Raw genomic sequence first — 23,167 nt, 5'->3', positions numbered from 1 at the left:
TAACACTGGGGACCTTATACATTTATCATATCGACCAAAATCCCTTTTCAATTTAACAAATTTAATGAGTGATTGACGTCGTTGCGTGAGAACGTAACTTTGACGTCATCGCGTTCATGCATTCAACTCTTTCCGGTTCGACTAGCAGCCATCTTGTTTCCCCTTGCTAGCTAAATAAAATAAATAATACACTGAGCCGGACTTCACTTCGAACCCGTAAACAAAGTGAGTAAGAATTTAAAATTCGTTTGTGTGTCGAGCAGTTACAAGAAATGAGCCTGTGTATGGAGGAAGTAAGGGCAATTACTCCGCTTCTTTTCATTTGCTGTTCTTGACCAATAGACGATTGTTTTGGAAGATGAACATAGGCGCCATTTCCCTCCCCGCTCTCTGAGGCGCTTATTGGTGGCCCGCTGAAGGGATCACGGGCGGTCAAGAAACTGATGCTTTGTGTCCACCATGTTGGCTCTTCTCTGAGTGAATGTCAGAGGGACTGGCCATTCCTAGCGGACCCCGAATGGCGTCAGTTGCAGAACGAACTTAGCCCTAAAAACCTTGATTGGTGGAATCTAGTCCGAGGTTTGATTGGTCTGAAGGACAGATCCAAACGTTGTCTTTATTGGTTAGGCTGCTTCTTCCTAGCTTTGGAAAGCTTTGCAAACTTTCATCTGATGGCAGGACTCGTTGTCCAGTGGTGATTAAAATTACACACACTGCGGATCGTCACCTGTCCTGTATCACAGTCAGCACTGTGCATCTCCAATAAGCTAACATTAACTTCACTTACGTTAGCATGAAGTCACGGTCGACAGTGACCACCATAGAGTTAGCCACTTGTGCTAAATATGTGTGTTTTAAAACTGATGTCCTACGCGTTCAGCAGTCGATATGTTACAGTTTAGCACTACAGTGCACTTTTATATAATAGTTAATTTTATTCTTGCTGATAATGAAACGCTTCCCCGTGTGCTACCCTGGGATGTGGCAGTGGTCTCAGTCTCCTGCTAGCCGCTTTGTTCACCCTAACCGGCTTATAATGTGTATACTGTAGCGACCTAGTTGTGCAACATCGCATTAAAGGCTAACGCGTTAAAGAGCAAAGTTGCCCAACTCCCAGTTGTAAAGCATTGTACTATCAATATTTAAATATTAAGTGTGTCTTTGTTTTCTCACTCAGGTCAGTGTAAGCAACACTCCTGTTCTAGGTGTACATACCCTATAACGTTTAAATAATGAAAGACTAGCTTTAAATTCACCCTTAATATCAAAATAGCATAACGTGAGTGTGTTGGATTAGCCTAAGTATTGTCACAAACACTTGGAAAAGAAATGCTTTAAGCCTGCTATAAATGTGCTCCTTTCATATTAAAGATACATAGAATGGATTACCATCTCTACTGTATCTACAGTGAAGATAATATCAAAGCTGCTGTGGAATGCACCATTCATGGCTCGCAGAGGAAACAAATATTGCATACAGTTTTTAGTATTTATTAATATGGAAAGAGTGTATTAATGTGCAGCTCTCACTCTGTGCATGTGTAATCTAGCAGTTACATTACAATTAAAATGACTGGATGAGGGTCGGTCATACTTAATCTGAGTAAGCTGTGTGCAAGTTATTCAGCTAACCATTTAGTTATGCAGGTGTGCATGTGTTTTTGCATGTTTGTGGGTGAAAGCATGGCCTGGCTTGACTACCCTGAGGGTTCTGTGTATTTATGAAACTTATAGTCTGACTGGTGCATGTTTATCTCTAAACAGCATCAGTAAGAGCAAACATGTCCCTGCTACGGGCAGCACAGGTCATGGGAAGGTCTCATTTGTATGGTGACCTTGCCAGGTGTCATTACTGCGACGGTTTGGGTAGCCAGAATACATGCTGGAGAGATTAATCTTTGTGCAGCTCCGCTCTAATCATTAACTGGATGGCTGTAGTACCTGCTCTAGTCCCCATGCTCCACTCAAAAATAGAAAAGGGAACATTTAGCTTTGTTTCTCTTGAGTCTCTATCTTGTTCTCTCGCCCTCTCTCCACTTGTTCCACCCCTCCCATCCTGTAACAACTCTCCTCTCTGTCCTTCTCCATCCTTCCGGTTCCCCTCCCCCTCTAGGTTTTTCATTGATGGGGCAGGTTTGCTCTCTTTCTCTCTCTCTTAAGCTTGTTATGTTCCTCACTACAGTCAGGATTTGCAGTAATATGCAGCATAAACCTTCAGGACATACCACTATCCTTTGCACTAGTCAGTTATCAGTTATAGGCTATCCTGGCCAAAATTTTCTTACAATCACACCTTCAGTTCCTGTCACTTGTAGACACTTTACAGGCGTTTTATGAGTTTGCATATTAGATGTGGGATTACTGATGCAGTTGGTGGTGCATCAAGCACCATGAGATGTGCACATGAGCAGCAGTGTCCTGCTGCTTTGGTGTTGTAAAGTAAATGTTACTGTGTAGAGAGTATGCACATTAAACCAGCGGTGAATGAACAAGAAGGGCATTGTATGACATTGCTGACGTGTTTTTTTTTGATGACGTTTTAATTATGGAAGTTGCTGTGAGCACAATTTTTTGGGGTCAAGACAACAATGTCTTTGTTTACAGACTTTCACCCATATCTCTTAAGACTTGTTTATCCACAAATAGAGCGAGAATCAAGTGCTCTCTTTTTTTCCCCCCTCTTGCCTGGCTGCTCCCCAGTCAGCTGATTTTTCTTCATTTTGTACAAAGGCTCTGCAGTGATCTGTTTTGCAGTAATTAGTTTTTTGTGTAAATTTGATTGACATCATAATTAGGGTTACATTGTATTAATGTTGTGGTTGCAGTAAGTTGCATAACTAAAGTTCCCCGTGAGTCATGAGAATGTGTTGAATAAAGTCTAATTCAACTAATTCATATTCTAAGCGAATAATTAGTGACCGAGCATGTAAAAATTTTTTGTCCTCTGCTAGCATAATATTAACAGTACAATGAATCTCATTATAACAAGTAGGCTGGTTAGAGGCTAGATTGAGTGTACCTGTGACTGTGAGCAAGGATGAATGAGAAAGCAAGGACAAAACGTGTTTGTGTGTGTGGTTGTGCATGTATACCTGTGCACACGTATGAGACAGTGAGTCTGCCTAGTATGCTTTTGTACTTTAAATCATGTGGATGCAACATGCGGCAGCCATTCTGGCACTTGTTTGAGCCAGTGAGGGCCAGCTTGGCTGCCTGCATCACAGCACTGTCAGCCTGTAGCGGCAGAGAGGAGGCGGGGCGGAGGGAGACATTTAGTTTGACATTGTAAATAAGCAGAGAGCAGTTGTCAGAGAGCAGCCCGTGGAACCTTTCTCATCCGTCCAACAGCAGGAGAGGCAGGGACCGTCCGGGGACAAACAATGCCGAGGCAAGCCACAACCAACATACCCTCACACACTCCCTGAAGAGCTTTCCCAAACTTTATTTGCTCTTTTTCACCAATTCTCCTCTCTACTCTCTCTTCCTCTTTTCTTTTCCCTGACCCCTATCCTGCAGCTCAAGGTAACTTAGAGCAGGAAGTTAGCTGTCGGTAAAAGGGGGTTGGGCGGAGGAAAGGGGAGGAGCAGGGGATGTGTCAGAGCTGATTGCTGTGTGCAGCGTCCTATGGCATTGGAGGACCTTGTCTTCTCATTGGCTGCAAGTGTCCAGAGTGAGGTGGGAGCCGGGTATGAGGCGGGGTTTGAGTATCATGTAGCATGCTAGATTGATTACTCTTGAATGTTAAAGGGGAAGGAGGCTAGAAATTTTTGTCTGTGAGTCGGGAGTGCCGTTGTACTGTTTGCCTGCTGTTGCGCTGCTGCCTGCTGCTGTGCTGGCTTTCTATTCCCTCTCGCCCTCTTCTCTGCGCCGGGCCAGGGGTCAGCTCAAAGACAAACGCACGGTTCACTGGCTAGAGAGGGAGAGAGGGGTGAAAGTAAAAAAGACAGAGGCAGAGAGAAGGTCAGTGAGTTGAGGGGACTTGGTCAGAAGATAAACAGTAGAGACGGGGCTGTATATTCAGGCAGGAGGAGGACGTTGGGGGGGCTACTGAAGGAGACGGGGCAATGTGTAAATGGAGAGTGGAAGAGAGAAGGGGGAGGGGTAGGAGAAGGGGGGGCTTGCTCTTCTCTGTGTGTCCAGGCTGAAAGCCTTTTAAAAGCCGTCCAGTGGAGCTAGAGTGCCTTTTGTCTGTTGATACGATCAACGGACTGGTGGAAGTGAAGGAGCTTGAGAGAGTTTTTCTGTCAGCCTCTGTGCCTCTTCTTTCTGCTGCCGCTGCCGCTCTCAAGGAGACTTGAACAGGGCTATCTGTTTCCCTCTATTCTGCTCTGCTCCAACAGGGCAGACCGTGAAGGGACCATGAAGGGCACAGGGGTAAGTCTGACCGCTGAAAACACACTCATAGAGAGAAAACCTGTCAAGTTGGTTAGGCTTTGAGTTTGGGAATAAATTGCTCACATCTGTTCACTTTCTGATGTCTCTCTCTCCATCATGCTCTGCAGTGATGAGACAGCGTCTGTCCTTTAGAGCCGTCCTCAATACCCCCTCCCTTTCCTGTCCTATAGTACTCTCCTTGGAAGATTGGAGTTTTGCATTGGTGTGTGTGTCTCACATCCATGTCCTTCACTTGTGAATTCAGTACAACGTTGATGCTTTTTACAGAAGTGACTTTGGTTTAAAAAAATAAAAAAAACACACAATTGTTCTTCATGTTCATGTAGAGTCAAATCTGCGCGTCTTTGGCTGTCACTTGTGTTGTTTTGACTTTGGAACACCATGCGCACAGACTTGCACTTCAGCACTTACTCACTGCCCTGCGATCGACTGCATAAGTAAGTGCATGGCTGCCAGAATCTGTGCTCAGATGCAGTTCACTGTCTTGGTGTTGTTGATGTCCTCGGGGCCTGTGACCGCAGCAGTGGCTGATGGTGCTGGTCCGGACCCAGCTTTCACCCGGACGTCCTTGTTTACACACTTGCGCCAGACAGTGACGCAGAGCTGAGAGGCAAAGATGGCATCCATGTTGAAAGGAGATTTGTTGTACATGGCGGACTCGGAGAGGATATCTCTCAGTGTTGTTGTCAATGTTGGTGTCAGGGGTCCCCAGGGGTGGAGGTGCAGCTGGTTTCACTGACCTCAGGACCCCCCAGGTTCCTGCTCCGACTGTGCCAGACGCCCAGATGGGACAGACTGTCAGCCTGTCAGCTTCAGGGGCAGAGGAGGCTAATAGTTTGATCTGATCTCTTGTGATGGAATCTTTGGAGGGCGCTTCTTCTCTGACTTGCCTCTGACTCCCTTTCTCTCCCCTCCCTTGCTGCCTAATTGAAAGTTTCCATTGGTGCCTTTGACAAAACAAAGTCCCGTTGGGGATAGGGAGAGAGAGAGAGAGTGCGCGAGAGATTGAGAGAGGGAGACTAAAAATAACTCTTAAGTTGAAGCCCTTGCTGCCAAATCCCAGGGTTGGCTGCTGTCTGCATGAGATTTGAATATCATTTGTGCCCTGTACTGTACCATAGGCACACCAGGGGAGGAAAAAGTAAAAGACACACACAAACCACTTGGACATAGCTAGGCCTTTCAGCTTATCACTAAGGTGACCACTACCGCAGAGCGCTCACTCTTTTGCCCTTGCCCCCCCCCCCTTCCCCTGTGTTTTTACATGTGTACACTGTCACTAAAGCCAGTGTGGGCTGCCAGGGGGAGTCAGCTGTGTTCCAGCGTGTAATATGCAGGTAGCTTTAGCCCTGCCTACTTTGACGCCAGAGACTGGGCCTAGCATTGGATGAAGGTCACAGGAATGTGAGATTGGCTCCTGCAGTCTCTCTGTCAGCAATGAGAAGGAAACATGTTGAGGGAGATGAGAGGACACAGAGGAAGCGAAACTCAAAGGGCGATACAAAACATAGCTCATACGTACAGTATGTGATGTTAATATTAAGCTTCTTAGAAAGTACACAGTCCGAACCACTGGGGTCACTTAAGTGCTGCAGTGAAAGTTGAAAAACCTGTCCTTTTCTATCCTCCCCCTCTCCCTCCCCTTCTCCTTTTTTCATCTCCCTCTCTCTCTCCCTCCTCCCTCTCTGGTTTCTCTCTCCTCTGTTAAATGACCTTGGGAGATCAGTGACTAGCACTTCCTGGAGTTGGCTTGAAGCAGAACCAAGGGCAAAGTTTGCAGGGCCGCTTGGTCGGTTGTGTCGGTCCGGCCATGCCAAAGGGATGTTGCATTGCAGGTCACAACGAGCACGTCCGTCGTTATGACCCTGTCTCTTCTTTTTTTTAATCACAAAACATTTGCGCCAACATCTGGGAAAATGTTGTGCATGTCCCAGTAGTTAATCTGTAATTCTTGGCTGGGAACTTCTTGTTTTTTTGTTTTGCCTGAGTAGATCATTTACCCTGCATGCTGTAACTATGCCAGTTTGTTTCTGTGTGATATTGGCCATTGGGTTTATCCGAGTGAACGCTTGTAATATTTGAAGATTTGTAAATACACCTTTAATTTATGACCATAATCTAAAATGAATGTTTGTCAGAACGACATTTGTTACCTAGGCTGTATTTATTGCATCCATTAGGGGATAGTAAATCAGAATTTAACTGACATGAATGTTAAACATTGAGTAAAGATCGTCAGTGGTCCAATGATGAACCCTGGTTGATGGTAATGTTTATGTAATGTAAGTTGCATTTGTTTTTGTGCCTAGTAAGGCCAGTTAAAACTTAGCAGAATTAACCCTTAAGTGACCTTCCTGCTGAAATGCCCATTCTGCATCAGTGACAGTTTCACATGGCAGCATGTGGAAAATTGACCTCTTGCTAAAGACTTGTCAGTGTGGCAACACTCATCCCATACTTGGCACTATATCATACAAGGCAAATATGTCTTTGGGTTGATCATTTATAGTTAAACATGATGTAAGCAGTCCAGGTAGGTGCATGATTGCTCTTGGTACAGCCTTATGTGTTAATGTTAGTAACCATGAGGAGTAACAATGTGGAAGGTTACTTTAAGGTCACAAAATGGAGGAAATAAATCATCTGTTTATCTTTTATTCCCTCCTGTTTGTTTGCCCCTCCTTTTATCATCTGTCAACACAATATATGTTCATTTGCCCTTAGCTATTCTACTGCAAACAGACATATTGAACTGAAAAGGTATTGTAAAAAACTGGATGGATAAAAACTATCTGGGATTACCTGAAGGGTGTTCTAAAAGATATAATTCAACTATTTACAGTAACTGAGCTGAAAGTTTTGAAAAATTCACACTATTATAACACTTTTTTACACGTTTACGCTTTTATTTTGTTACAGTACATGCTCCTTCATTTCTGTGTGGGTCATGTCCTCTCAGTGCACATCTGCTTCAATGTGACGTGTCAGCTCTGCTTAAGGGAAAGATCTGGGATGAGATTAGTTCCTCCTCAGCACAACGACAGTGTGATAGTGGAACACCTCAGGGAAAAGTTCACTCTTCTGCCTCAAATAGGCCTTCAGGTTGTCCTAAACTGCCTAGCCTCATTACTTATCAACTACATTCAGCAAAATTAAGCCCAATTTACACCAACCATCAGGTCATTAAGGGAGCAATTAATTGCAGCTTGCACTTTAGCCCAAGACCAATTAATTAATTTGCTCAACTTAACTCTCTCTTTCTCAGTGTTAAACTCTCACTAATGCAGAGTTTGGTGCTGAAAACCTTTGGCCTGCCTCTTTGCCCTTTCCTTAATTTTTTAGGCATATGGCTAAGTGATACTATCTTGTTGTTCTTCCGGTCTTCTGTCTTTCTGCTTGCACTGCTATCAGGTTTATTTGGACAGGAATTGAATGCTCATGTAAAGTACTGTGATGTCAGAATTGGAGTGAGATGCTGATGCTGCTGTGAGTGGCCACTTGATGTGACGTGCCAGTGAGCGAGGCAGGGAGGGAGGGTTGAGAAGGAGAGACGAGAGGCGCAGGACCCGGCTGGCAGAGCAACATTAGCGCTGATTCAGCTGCTGCAAACGGAGCAGCATTGACTTTCTCAGAGAAGTTGGAAGAGGGGGTATCAGGTGAAAGTAAGTAAGACAGAGAAAGAGAGAAACGCACACCCACGGGTGACAGAGAGAGATGGGAAATGCTGGAGAGGAGACAGGAAGAGAGATGTTAGGCCGCTGAAGGAGGAAGAGCAAGTTGTTGTGTTGGACAATGTCGACAAAGCACAGACATCACACATTTGTCCTCAAACATGCACACACACCAACACACACAGCAGAGCTGGTAGGAAACCCAACACCGGCATCTCTCTGTCTCAATGACCCGATGAAGGACAACAGAACCGCAGAGACGCACGGCAGAAAACACACAATGTACCCTAATATAGAATACTGTAGAGCAGAGATGAGCTTGTCGGGCTCATTACAACAGAATGATGCACAATATTAACTAGAATTACAAGCTCACATAAAAGCACAATACACTCACAACGTTTGCAGACTCTCTATTTAGAGCGACTTACAGTCCTAACCATAAATATTTAGGGGTGAACTTGGACAAGCTTTAACAAGTTCTGTAGTTCACATTTCAAGTAGTACTTCAAAGCATACTATAGATTTGGGACATCAAATACCAACGCAAATAGGGCTTATCACTTTAGATAAAGTAAGCAATCTTGACATTGGCCTTCTCTAGTTGTCTGCAACAACCTCTAGACCTTTTGCAAGTTTTATAAGCCTGACATTTATTAGCTCTCAGGGAGTTTTAAAATTGATTTTCTTTGTGCAATGGGTAGCCCCACTTAGGAGTGTTTGTTTGACTAGACTAGACCCAGACCATAGAAGGTGTTGCAGAAGTCAGCAGAAGACATTATGCTCTGCTCTGGTGTGTCAGACAGCGGCAGGCTCCCACGCAAACTTTCCGTTGATGCAAAGCCTTGGGAAATATGTTAATATTGGTATTCTGTAGGTAGAACACGCTAGCTAGCTGGAGGAGCAATGCTCAAGGGCATGTTGATACTTAGCCCTCTCACATGTGGTCTGTTTCTTTTCCCCCCTCTCACGCTTCAGCCTGCCTCTCGGCACACTTGCTTTCTCATTTCTTCTCGCATAGACTTCCCCGCTGCCGCCACCCCCATCCCCTCCCCACACACACCGCCTGCTGCTGTGGTTAGTGTGTGGCTGTGTATTTAGATTGAAGGTCATGGGGTCAGAGAGAGGGGGTTGGGGTATATGTGTGATTTAATAACAGCTCTCTTTCTCTGTCCGAGTGGTTTTAACAGAAAAAGCAGGAGTTACAGAGCAGTGATTAGTGTGTGTGTGATAGAGAAGAATTAGCTGGGGTGGCCTGTGTGATTTACTTATCTTTTTTATCAATTGAACCATTTGCTATTTTAACTCCTCTTTCCTCCCCTGTTTCCTCTGGGCCACAGCGATGTTGCCATGGTAATTAGCCTGATAGTTGTCTGTAATGCTGTTAAGTGAATTGCCTAATTATTGTTTCTTATCAGGCTTCCAGTTGGAGAGAACCACACAAGCTGGTGGACGGCACACACTCAGATACACAAGGTTGTCTTGTTTAAAGTTATCACAAGATCTAATGCTGATAGGGATGTTAAGGCGCCATTTATGGAAAAAGAAATTTCACCCATTGCTCTTATTTTGCTCAACCGATTTGCTTGGTCATGTTGCTGCAAAGTACACAGAGGCCATGGAAAAACTGCCAGAGGTCAGTTCACCCATGGGGCAGAGGAGAAAAACTACAATTCCCATTAGTCATTCCTGTCCCGTGGAATGCTGGGATTGTTCTAGTGACTGCAGGATTTCAATCAACCTTGAAATGCAACTGGACACTGGAGCGTCAGACAGAGAAGGGGAGACATTGTCAAGGTCAATCACTAGCCCGGCATGCCATAGCTACAAGCGGCCTGATTGATTTATATAAAGCCACCTCCCGCTGCCATTCTGTCTCATTGATTTAGGCTACTCTCTGACGAAAAACTGAGTGACAGAGCGGGACGCAGCAGTGCTTCTTCTATTATTATTCAATAACTTCCACTACTGCCAGAGAAGCAATCTTTGCTGTCACAAATCAGGTTAAGGGCCTGCATTCTGAATTAGCGATTCATCAGTGCAAACTATTTATTGCTGCACGTAAGTGACATGATAAAGGAGCTGATGTGGACTCAAAGTCAAAAATAATCCCCTACAACACGGCTATAACAGGGGAAATGCTCGATGGAGTGTTGGAGTTGGACTGATAGAGTGAGAGGCTGTCTTTTGTTTTGTATTGGCCTGTCAGCTGGACCAGAGCTGGAGCCATTCATCCTTGTTGGCCCAGAGTGAGGAAAGAGAGAATAAAGAGGAGACCCCCCCTGCCCCCCTCCACTAACACCTCCTTTTCTTTGTTCTGTCATGTCGCTCTCTTTCTCTCTGCATCTCCCTCTTTCTGTCTTGTTTGACCCACATAGCTAGTTTGTACAGCAGTCTGACTGTGGCCCTGTCTGTCTCTTACCTCCCCCTGTTAAAGCCTTTGGCACTTTGTCTTAGCGCTGGATTAATGCTGAACTGGACAAGGCACTACCCCTCCCTGAGCAACACACACACACACACATACACACACACAAACACACCCCGTCTCTCTTGAGTAGCTCCACACACTCATCTCTTGTTCTATCCCACCGTGTTTCTTTTTCTTCTTCCTTTTGCCAAATCTTTTCAGTGAGGTAGCGAGAAGAGGGAGTGAGTGAAAGAGTGCAATCCAGACACTCCAAGCTCTGCATGCTCAGACAGGCTGGCCAATATTCCCCAAGCAGATTCCTGGCATGCCATAGTAACCTGCTGGATCTTCTTTCAAACCACCAGACCCCTTGTAGATGCACTTGCTTTTGTGTCTATATACATATGTCCTTAATAAATGGTTTATTTCACTTTTTACAACTAGTTTTCAAGCACGTGTTTTATGCGTTCACAGAGTGCATCCATCAAAACCTGTTGTTCCTCCATGACACAAACACACACGCGTCTCCCAGCTCTGTGGCTTCAGCATTGTCCTCAGTGCGTGGGGTTACCAGCAGAGACTGCACTTGACATGCTTGTGTTTGCAGAGGAGCTGCTGCTACGTGTCGGAGGTGATAGAGCCATGCATACTCAGGGAGTGTGCAGCCAGTCTGGCAGTGGGTTCTTGGGCATGTCAACATCCCACAAGAACGAGAATAGAACCACGCTGGTGCCCAATTTTAGATTTCACTGTTTGATAATTATAGGCCATGATAGGATGTGTGGTTCTGACACACGTGAAGTGCTCTGGGCAGCACAGGCCTGGCTTGGATTGGCAATGTATTCTGTGTTTTGGTGTCTTGTGTCATTAGCGAATGGCCTGTCTTTCATGTCTGAGTCATCACATCATGTTTGTGACTGTGTTTATTAACCTCTTGCCTCCACCTCTCTCCTCCCCTGTCTTTCGTTGATGCAGCAGACTAGAGGATGTCCGCAGATGCGTTTGGAGCCGGGGGCAGCGATGCCCAGCAAACCCTGCAGTCCTTCTGGCCCCGTGTCATGGAGGAGATCAGGAACCTGACTGTGGTACGCTATATCCACTTAGTACAGACAGATGCACACATACCAAAGTAACGCTAAGATTTGATGAAATCATGTGTGTAAAACATACACACATGCGGATGCTAAAGCACAACTTTCTTGTACAGTGCTCCAACTGACCACCAATCCATTCATTTCAGAAGGATTTCCGTGTGCAGGAGTTGCCTCTGGCTCGAATCAAGAAAATCATGAAGCTGGATGAGGATGTTAAGGTAAGAGGACAGCCTGACTAACTGACCATTTTGAAGAAAAAAAATATTTTGGTGGGAGTAGGGAGGGATTGTGAGGTAAAATGAACCTCATAACTCTTGTATGATTACTTTTATAAAGCCAGTAAATCAAATCCACTACAAATCTGACCAGAACTACAAGACCATTTGACACTGAATTCTTAGTAGTTTCTTAGATCATGTTATTTCTGTGTTTTAGGATAAATTGGTAAAGCTACCTTCCATTCCCATTTGGCTTACTGCTAATTTTAAATAACAAGACAGTTATAGTAATGCCTTAATGTTTCATTATTTTAAAGGCTTTAATCTTGACATAAAATGTTTGTTGATTTGCCACTTGTAGTCTATTAAGTCTTTGGTTTGTGGCCCGCTGTGCTCAGGCCACTCTGTGCCTGCGAATAGCCTGTTGGACATACTTAATAATGGAAAAATATTATCTGCTCTTGTACATTCAGCAGTGTCTGTTGATAAGAAGTCCATTACTTATATCAAGTCGGTTTACATCACAACATATTAACAGTGTGCACACAGGAATAATTGGGCATCATTATGTGTAATTGCAAAACTGTCAACGTATCCATAAGAAGTAGTTGTGGGTAGCTGCTGTCGGTTTTAAGATGGCTCCACACTACATAGCTTTTAGCAGGTTTTTACTTTTAAAACATATCTCACATTGCTACAAGTTATGATTTATGCCAAACAGCCTAACCCTAACCGCTGTGTAAAATAAACTAACAATCAAATGTCATTGGGTTGATTATAATTAATAGCTCTAACCTAAACTACACCTTGACACCAATGCCAATCTGTCAGATATACTGTAGTTTTAGGGGCACGTGTCCATAAACTTTAATCAGAGGAACAGTCGTGTCTCCCAGCGTTTGTCATTTGCATAGAACCCGACAGGTAAGGCACAAGGAGGTGTGATTATTTCCCCCCATTACAGCAGATTATCAGCCAGGGCTGCTCATAGTCTCCAAAGAGAAGTGTGTGTGTGTGCGTGTGCGTGTGTGATGTCAAGAGCACTATCCCCTTAGTTAAGCATCAGCTTAAAGTGGTAAAGAGATCAGGAGATCACTAATATATCTGAAGACAAGACCCTTCTGTCAGCACTGACACAGCAGCTTTCACTGCATGTGTTCATGTGATTTGTGTGGTGTTATTACAGTTCAGCTCGTACTTTTAAGCTTTACATTGATGCCCATGTACTTTAGTAATTATTATGCAGCGTAGTCTGAGAGTTCAACGCCACTCAGTATGAAGAAGTGGAGTCTGAAGCTAAGCAATTTGCCAGTAGAGGCGTGCTGACCAATAATTTTACAGCTGAAGAGGCGTTGTTGGGGGGGGAAAACAAAGGTCTAGAGGTAACTCTTAACTGTAATGAAAAGAGCAGAAATGTGAGAAGTGTTTTTGTGAATAATAATGTGTATTGTTTTGGGCTGATGCATTAGCATACAGCAAATTATTTTGTGGCCTTTTTTAATAAATGAATGCATTTATTACTGATTCTGCAGGACCTGTGAATGTGATACAGCCATTTGTTACTCAGGTCCTGAGTGATTCACGTTGTAGCTGATATGTGATTGATGTTTGATAGTCTGTGGGTGTATTTAACCAGGCGTAACTCCATCTCCTCCGTACAGATGATCAGTGCAGAGGCTCCCGTCCTGTTTGCCAAGGCAGCTCAGATCTTCATCACAGAGCTCACCCTCAGAGCATGGATCCACACTGAGGACAACAAGAGACGCACGCTACAGGTCAGTCACACTCATCTGTTCTCGTCATCCTTTTTTTCACTCTCTCACATCCTCTTTGTATGACATGTTTTACCTTGATCAGATCACACTTCCACAGATGAGGAAAGCATTTGGCCTGTTTCTATACTGTCTCACTCTCTTTGCCCTATTTGTTGGAGTGGTCACATCCGTCTATTGTAATAATTACACGTCCTCTTCCTTCCCTCTGTATATTTCTTCGAATTTTTTTCATTATTAAGTCCTCTCCCGTACCCTTGCATCATTTAGTCACCACTGAGTGCCTATGTCTGTGTTTGTACACAAACAGAGGCCCCATACCAGCGTCCCCTTGAGGACTATCCCTCTCTTTGCTTCTTTCTCCCTCCATTGACTTTGAAAGCAAAGCCAGGCGGGTGCAGTTGACCCACTTTTCCCTCCGGTGCCATTTTGCCTGCTCTGCTGTCCCAAAGTTGAATGAGATGGACTCTGGAAAGATGTGAAGGAAAAAGGAACAGTTGGGAAAATCAGACTTCAGCTTGTCTCACCTGGAAGTCAAGAGGGGAAAACTGGAGCAGAACATGAAAGCTCTTAAGTCCACTTTATCCATTCACATACCTCTGAGAGATTAGTGACCCATGGATGTGTGTGTGTGGGTGGGTGGGTGGTGGGTGTGTGTGCGTGCGCGTGCGCCAACACAGGTAGAAGACTGGAGGAAAAAAAGTGTAATTGCTCTCATTGCAGTTAGTCGTGAAGGACTCTTAAACTGAAGACCTACTTTGGACGTGTGTACACTTTGCTGTGGTCTTGGCTTACCTTTGACCCAGAGTCCATTTTTTTTAGCACACAAGTCCCATTGTTAGACCTCTACAGTGAATGCTTTAAATAGAAACTTCATTTACTGTGAAGGTTTACATGTTAATTACAATTTATACGAGACAGTTGAACCTTGCTTGATTTTCTTATACCCAAGTGAGAGAAAACGGTACCTTCCATTTCCACATGTTCGCACATACAAACACATGCAGAGCCTGAGCGCTATTGTGAAGAGGGCACGCCAGTTGGGGTCACCATAGCAACGCTCATCAATAGAACAAGTGTAGATGTGACCTGGTGTTACCAGATATTAATCAAGCTACTATAAATAGCCCCCAGTGCTGGGAGGGCCACAATGGGGGGTCCTGACAGCCAATATCCTGTGGAAAATTCCACAGAGACAGAGCACTGCTGTGGATATAGGAAGGGCTATAGCAGCAGAGCTTCTGCTCGTGAAGGCAGGTGTCATTCCTGCTCACTTTTGTTAATACAAATCTTAATTTGCCTTAAGTGACAAAAGTTATTGAACTTTCATGAAGGATATTCAGAGCTGCTACTAATTATTTCCATCATTGTTTAATCTGTTGAAAATTTCCTGACTCAAATGATAATAATCGTTTATCAAAATAATTGCAGATTTTCTGCCGCCTCATCAAGTGACCTAAACTCATCCTCTCTTCTGTTAAGCTCGGCTTTCAGAGCAAATACCTGTTACTGTACTGCTGGGAACTTTATTCAAATTCCACTGTAGCCTCTTGTGTGGCTATTCTGGGAGAGCTGACCTTCGGCCTTGAGGCATGTTTATATATAGGTTGCTGCGCATATTATATTTGCATAATTAAAGCCTGACCTCATCACTTGACCCTCCGTTTCTGTTATGTTTACAGAGGAATGACATTGCCATGGCAATAACAAAGTTTGACCAGTTTGACTTCCTGATTGATATCGTGCCTCGGGATGACCTGAAGCCTCCTAAACGACAGGTAGGAAAGTACATGTCTCATTACCTGCACAGTAACAGCAGATGTCTCCAGAGGTGTTCTGGCTTTTTTGGAAAATAATTTGCCTACACGTTAAAGTTGATGCAGGAAAAAGAGCTGACTATTTGGGTGTTCATCTCAGGTGCTTTTCCATTGTTGGCAACCTGGAGGTGCTGTAAACATCCTTGACTGGAAGCTGGAGTTTGGACAGCGAGGGCTTTCAGTCGGATGTTTGCAGCATCTTATTGCCTCTAACAGCCAACAGCAGCCTCGGTAAAAAGACACTACTTTACCATTAGTACCATTAGTAACAGAAAAACACAACTTCATCAAGCATTTAAATATGTCCACTACCAGGGACCAGTTCAATAAGGGTAAAATCAAGTGCTTTTTCCCCCAAAAAAACAAGTAGATTATTTTTTCGTTTTGGCCCAGTAGATTGATGTACTGTATACAAATGTAGGATACAAGATGGAGGAGTGAGATATTTAAATTCGTTGTCAAGTAGACTGTCTCCAGGCATGTAAACATCCTACACTCTCAGCTGTGTTGTCATGGAGCTGGGAGAGGGGTGTTTACGCTTCTGGTGATGGAGACACCTCATCAGGATGAAGCCCTGCTCATTAGTCAGTTATGAGGCAGACTGACACAGGTCAGTGTTCACTGATAATTTGATTTGTGATAATTGTTAGACCAGGGTTCAAGCCCCCATGCCAGCAAGCATCTAACCTGCTGAGCAAACCGAATCCCAGCAAACTCTGACGCTGCACTTTTGTGGGTGACCCAGGAAGAGGACGGACGGAGAGCATTTACATACATGAATCAATAACTGTCATGGTATTAGTTTAGTCTACCTATATAATAGTAGAATTATGCTTGATTTTTTTTTGTGTACATTTTTCATTTTGATCAGAGTTCAAACATATCATCATGTTCATCCTAGCACGCCTCCAGGCCTCCAGTCTATGGTATTGACCAGTATGGTGCTTGTAATGGATCTTATGTCAAGATTGCATTACTCTACCCCAGCCACATCCATCAGTTATTTATCAGACCTGACCCCCTCTACAGTTACACCTGCAAAAATAATTCATGGAGATGTAATGGACTGATAGGCCTTCTTCGTGTGCGTGTGTGTGTTATGTGTGTGTCATGTGTCATTTTCAGGAGGAGATGCGTCAGTCCGTAGCTCCAGCAGAGCCGGTGCAGTACTACTTCACTTTGGCCCAGCAGCCCGGAGCCGTGCAGGTGCAGGGAACACAGCAGGGCCAGCAGCCCGGCGCACAGACAGCCACGACCATCCAGCCTGGGCAGATCATTATCGCACAGTCACAGCAAGGACAGGTACTACTAGCACCCTGTTTGAAGGGTTTGTCACTTCAGAGTGCAAATGATACATGCAACAACAAAATTAAACCACAGCTGGATAGGAGAATTTTAGGCAATAATAAGGGCAATGTGGAGATGTAAATGAGTTACCGACTACAGCTGAGAGGTTTTAACTGCTCCCACAGAAACACAAATTATCAGTTAATGAGGACTGCACTGAACCTCACAAAAAATATATTTTGTTGTTTGTGTGGGTCAGAACGATTTCCTCTCCCAAGTAGTTTAAGTCGCACATTCAAAACTCCACCCAGTCCTAGGAATCATGCTGCAAGAGGTTTAATACTTGGGTCATCATCCCTGGCTTTATTGATATTAGTCTTAGCTCACATTCAGTAGCTGACCACTCTCCCACCAGCAGGAACAACTGAGCCTCAGAACACACCCAGCAAACTACTCGCACACACCCTCCCTCTGACACCCTGCAGAGGAAACATTTGATCCGAACGCTTTGCTAAACAGGATAATCCCTTCTTTGATGAAATATCTCCCGACGCACTAAAAAAACTTTCTGAAAATGATGGGTTGAAATTCGTGCCATCAGTTTGTATTGAATCCCCCCCCCCAACACACACACACACACACACACACACACATGAAATCACACTGTTTCTCACATAGACTCACACAGAGTATTATGGAGAGTGTGCTCCCTCTCTGGATCACAGTGTTTTCGCCAGTTAATAATACAACAAACAAAATTCATATCTAGCGACACCTTTCACTAGTCTCTCTTTCTAATTATCTCATTGCTGCTACTTGTGCTGCTAAGCGTTCTCTCTCCAGCTTGGTCTCTGCGTGTCATGTAGCCGTGCTGCTGTGGTGCTTCATGCTGCTTCAGCAGACTGCCTTTAGCTGAGCTGTCATACTCATTTAGACCTGCCCTGATTCACTAGCACTGCTACTGCTGCAGTCCCCGCTGAGAGCAGGGAGGACACAGTTTGACACTCACCTTACGTAGACTCTGTTGTAGGCTATTTACAGTGTAGCACTTTCAAAGGTGGGCCTGAAGAGAATATGTGAAAGGTGAACAAAGGTATTTGGTTTGTTGAAGTGCTTTTCAGATAGAATAAAAATGTGAGTTTTTGCAGCTCAGTCTCCCTGTCTCTTCAACCTGGTTATTCCTTCAGTTTTGCGTTAAATATGATACGTTTTTCTTTTTTTTTTGTTGTCTACGAGATTACTCTATCATTAGTTACATTATGTGACACATTAGCATTGAAGTCAAAGTGTTTGTTGATGTAAAACAGAGCTGGGGTTAGCTTGTCCCCACCAATGAGGCACATGCCGTGATGAATCATCAGTGTTTAGAGGAAATGCTTTAGAATAAAACTGAACAAAGACAAAGAAAAGATGATGAAATGTAGCATGGGAAAACGTGACGGGCAGTGATCTGAGCTTATACCCTTTTATTTATGTATGTGTGTGTGTGTGCATGTCTGTGTTCAGCGTGTTCAGTGTCACTAGTTGTCACTGTTGTACCACTTCTGTCAGTTTTCTCTCAGGTCACCATATCTCTCTCATAAGTACTTGTTAACACTGTTACTGTTCACACGTCTTCAGCAGCTGTAAATGTCACTGTGATGTACATGCATTTTCAAAAGCATCATGGCTTTTTTTTAGCACTGTCTCTGGCTTTTCACCTCAGCTTCTTTATCGTCAATAAACACGTCATTAAATGTCATTTGCTGCTATATGTCACTGTTTGCTGCTCTTACATGGAGGCGCTCTGCGCATACACTCCACACACGCTTACGTTCATGTTTTAAGTTGTTGCAATCGCTGCTTTCTCACTGTGTGTCTTTCTCTCATTTTCTCATTCTACTCTATCGGGCCATCAGATGCTGCAAGGTGCCACCATGCAGCAGTTACAGCAAGTGCAGGTGCAATCACAGGGCACACCCATCACGGTAAACACACATGCACACATGCATTTATATGCTCATTAATCACACTCACTCACACACACAGGCTGCTACTTGCTGCCACAGCCCTGTAGGAGACTGGTGCCTCCCAACTCTACCCTGTTCAGGTGACTTGAGGTCTGCAGGGCTGACTGCAGCATGAGATCAGGTGGCCTTTCCTAGATAATGTGACGGACGGAAGAGAAAGAGAGGGCTTGAAAGTTACCTGCGTTGTCATATTATGTCCCCACATCTTTTGTGCCTGTCTGATCTTTTAACAGAGTCTAAAATTAAAGGAACATAAGCTTCACTGTGCTGGTTAAAATCTTATTCCATAGAAGTTGGTGGTTTCCTGGTTCTTTGCCTTGTGTCAATCATGAACTACAAGCATGTACCAGTGGTTGTTCAACAACTAATGTGTTACTTCTGTTTCTGTCTCCTTCTGTCTCTCTTCCTGTCTCTCCATTAGAGCGCGCCTGTGGCCATGCAGGTGAGTGAGGGCCAGCAGGTACAGATTGTCCAAGCTGCTGCCGCCCAGGGTCAAGCTCAGACAGCTCAAGCCCAAGGCCAGACCATGCAGGTCATGCAGCAGATCATCACCAACACAGGAGAGATCCAGCAAATCCCGGTGAGTCGAACAGAAGAGAGAGGGATGAGGTCTAGGGGAGGGGTAGGTGATTGAGCAAAGAGGCTCAAGCAGTGGAGAAATGGAATGCTCAGGTTAAAACGGATGCAGTGGCTAAAGTAGTCTGTGTTTTCTTGATGTAGTTACAGAAACTGTTTGACATTGCAGTACTGCACAAACATGGTGTTTTAATGAATTATTCATCTTTCACTGAATCATCAATCACAGTTAACAATTCACCAGAGGAAAGTGAATAATTCTTGTTGCCGTTGTCCACAGTAAGAAAATGGCTGTGACCTTTGCTTTCGAATGACCTTTGCTCTAAACCAAACTTTGTCGCCCCCTTGTGTTTGTTCCATGTAGGTGCAACTAAACACGGGCCAGCTACAATACATCCGTCTGGCCCAGCCTGTGTCCGGAGCGCAAGTGGTCCAAGGACAGATCCAGACTCTTGCCAACACCCAACAGGTAATCATGATAGCAGCATAAATAGAATTCTTAAAACCAATATTTTGATATCCAAAGATTTCACATAATTCAGTTGTTAATGTTATTTAACTCTTTGTTCCCAGATCACACAGACAGAGGTACAGCAAGGACAGCAGCAATTCAACCAGTTTACTGACGGACAGGTAACACATACAAACAGTGACATTTTAAGAAAAATGTTGAATTTTGTATCTTTTAGTTGTTGCCAGGTGGCACCAGATTCACTGTCCTTATTTCTGGCTTGGTAGCATTGTTAGAATTTCTCATTGTAATTAGTGCACACAGCTGGTTGCAAACCAGCTGACACGAGCCCCTTGAAGAAACATGCAGTTTAATGTGACGTTAATCAAACCCTGAAAACCTCCATGAGATTAAAAATCTCTTCTCTTTCAAGAGGGTGCTGTCCAAGAAAGGCAACAATAACAGAGATATAGACCACAAATCAGAAATAGACAGAAAGAATTTAAAGAATCATGAACACACTTTTTAATGCAATCAGATGGAAGATACAACCTAGATAGCATCTGTAACAACCCAGTCTCAAACCGAAGATGGATAGATACCCTGTTGTCATTGTAGACAGCAGCAATCCACTTAGCAGCATATAAAAAAAAAAAAAAGTAGAATAAACAAGCACAGTACCGTAGTAAATAAATACTACTGACTGATACTTGGATGTCATCCCATTAAAATCCAACTACACACAAACCTTCATCCTCTCTGTCTGTGTTTCTGTTTTACAGCAGTTGTATCAGATTCAGCAGGTGACAATGCCAGCAGGACAGGAGCTGACCCAACCGATGTTCATTCAGTCCACCAACCAGACAGCTGATGCACAGGTCACGCAGGTCAGCACCGACTGAGCCCAACCAGGAGCGTTTTCCTCCCACACACACAACCAACATGCATACCAGCCCATGTGATGCCGACAGATGCCACCAACTTCGACAAAGGACGCCGGATAACCTTGATTTTTAAGCACTGGTCATATAGACGAGGGAGGTGAAATCTTGTAACACTTTTTTTGTAATAAATTTAGTACACTGGATGGAAAAAAAAAAAGAAACCAAAGGGACACTGATTGACTCTCTCAGAATCGCATGTTAAGTTGCATCCATGTTTAGGCACTTTTTGTACTTCACCCACATCTGCAGAGAAAATATGCATCCACTGCCTCAGTCCCTGACACAAGTCTCTCCACAGACCAACTCCATTCTTCCTCTCATCTCACGTCCAAACTGCAAAGATTTTTAAAACATAAAAAAAGTGCGTGCGCCTTCCTTTCTACTCACCATTTGGGAATGAATTGAAGTGTCCGTCTCTGTCTACATGACCTGCTCCTGGCATAGCTGTGGCTAAAGGTGGGATTCTTCACCTCCTGCTTTGGAATCATACTTATCATTATTGTTTTTCATGTAGTTGGATGAAAATGAAGCCATATACCTCAGATAACACTTTTTACAGCACGTCAATCTAAGGGATCTCGAGAAGAGGTTATAAGGTTCAGTGATAACTTCATGTAGTTACTCTTTTGTGTTGTTTTCCTCATTGACAATGAAGCATGACTTTATGTCATAAGGACTTCAAACTGTATAGCTTAACTGTGTATGTGAGGTTGTGTGTGTGTGTGTGTTTGTGTGCGTGGGTGGGTGGGTGCTTGTACACCAAGCACATTTTTGAGATGATGTGTGGGTGCTTGTACACCAAGCACCCACACCACAGTCATCTTTATTCTTCCATTTTTTCCCCTCTCTCACTCTTTCCTCACCCCTCTGTCCTGAGAGCAGAGAGTCTCTTCTCTGCCTCTATGCAGTTTCACACAATCCTCTCTGCCCGGGTGGTTTTGGAGTCTTGTGCCCTGATTTAAGTCTCATGTACAAACACATGACTCCATCTGGAGCAAAAAAAAAAACACCTTTTTATAGAACTCTCCTTTTTTCAAAGTGTTTTTCTTTCATTTTTGAGATGATGTTTGGCCTCTTAATTTCCCCATCATTTTTTGTACAGTAATGATTATTATCAATGTTCTTATTATTGTTGTTTTTGCATGTAGTTCAAACTGCCAGCATGACATGCAATAGATAGGTACAATTTTTATTTTTGACATCACTTTTTGTAAACAAACTTTGTTTGTGAGAAAAAATAAAAACCATAACTTGTCTAAGAGCTGGGCCTTTGTAGTATTTTGCTTATTAATCTTCTTTTTCATTTTCTTTTGTTTTAGGTGAATTAACCACCTTACTAATGTGTGGACTATAGACAGGGAAACAGGAGAGAAATGCAACAGCACACCAAAAGATAAGACACGAGGCAACCCAGTCAAGCCCCAACTGTATTTCCAGGTAGACACCTTCCACCACCAGAGCCAGAATATCACGGCCTTTGTAGCCTTTATAGTATTGTTTATTTAAAAGGTGTTAAGTCAAAGCAATATTGGACAAATGTATCTTAAATGTTCAAGACTCATTTAATTGGTGGGTTTAGCTGTGCTGGTGTGAGTGAGCCTTGTGTTGTTTTCCTAAATGGCCATAGGAGGGCAGCACTTATCTAACTACCTCTATATGTCAGTGATAAACTGTATTAGGGCAACTGATTTATTGCATGAGCAGGTTCATCATTTTTCTTCAGGAGCATTGTTTAAAGAGCGTAGACAATCTACCCAATATCTACCCACGATGCCTCCAAACCAGACAATATGAGCACCACTAATTTCTGCTGCCCTCCTCGAGTGCTAGAAAAGCTCAATGTGCTACAAAGAGCGAGCGGTTAACAATAGAGTCACGAGTTATTTGGCTGGAGACTGCTCAGCTCCTGCGAGATCAGACTGCATTCCTTATTCGACCTAAATCTTAAAAGGAAGAGAAGTAATTATGGAGGAACAGAAAATTAGGTAGGCAGAGAGGATGCAGGGAGCCCATGATGTCCCACTTTACCCCAAGTGAAAGGTCTCACATTCAACAAAGTGTCAGAGTTGAAAGTCAAAGCTCAAATATTGTAAGTATCACTTCGTAGAGCTCTCCTGTATAAAAAAAGAATTTCCCTGCACATACATCCAAAGTGACCACTAACTACACAATTGTCTGGTTAAGCCACAGTAGTCAGAGCCACAAGTAAACATTAGCCAAACCGTATGGACCTTTCTTAATCGACTTAATCACTGAACAATAACTGCAGTAATGAGTGCAGACTCATGCTCGGCTGTTTCTAATAAGAGCAGCGAGGATTGTGAGAATGTTTGAGCTTAAGTCAAGCATGAAAGGGATTGTCTGGTGGTATTTTTCTTGGCTGGCTCGTCTGGTCAGATCAAGGCAACCTTGGCCAGATGAATCGGGGCTCACTGCCTTGGCTGCAGTCTGGACCTTGTGATTGGGCCACAACACCAGTTGGTCTCACCAAGTTAGGGACAAACTCATAACAGGAGTGGACATTCA

The 23,167-nt window shown here is 43.8% G+C and overlaps 1 protein-coding gene across 9 annotated transcripts; it reads left to right on the top strand.

Moving 5' to 3' along the window:
- Positions 1-136: 136 nt before the first annotated feature.
- nfyc (nuclear transcription factor Y, gamma) lies at positions 137-21,902 on the top strand. Of its 9 annotated transcripts, none has more exons than XM_070846629.1 (11): positions 137-225; positions 11,449-11,558; positions 11,714-11,785; positions 13,447-13,560; positions 15,240-15,335; positions 16,500-16,676; positions 18,560-18,628; positions 19,092-19,250; positions 19,611-19,715; positions 19,820-19,879; positions 20,480-21,902. In XM_070846629.1, the coding sequence occupies exons 2-11, from the start codon at positions 11,460-11,462 to the stop codon at positions 20,597-20,599; spliced, it is 1,071 nt and encodes a 356-aa protein (XP_070702730.1). In that variant the 5' UTR covers positions 137-225; positions 11,449-11,459; the 3' UTR covers positions 20,600-21,902. The 9 variants fall into 9 exon arrangements, with proteins under 9 accessions (XP_070702730.1, XP_070702734.1, XP_070702731.1 ...); XM_070846633.1 differs by having other exon boundaries at positions 159-225; positions 11,452-11,558; XM_070846630.1 differs by lacking the exon at positions 137-225 and adding an exon at positions 3,290-3,388 and having other exon boundaries at positions 11,452-11,558.
- The last annotated feature ends 1,265 nt before the right edge of the window (positions 21,903-23,167 follow it).

This window comes from Pempheris klunzingeri, chromosome 16 (assembly GCF_042242105.1).
Source record: "Pempheris klunzingeri isolate RE-2024b chromosome 16, fPemKlu1.hap1, whole genome shotgun sequence".
NCBI lineage: Eukaryota > Metazoa > Chordata > Actinopteri > Acropomatiformes > Pempheridae > Pempheris > Pempheris klunzingeri.
The sequence above is the reverse complement of the archived record's forward strand: the minus strand, read 5'-3'. Positions and strand labels throughout refer to the sequence as shown.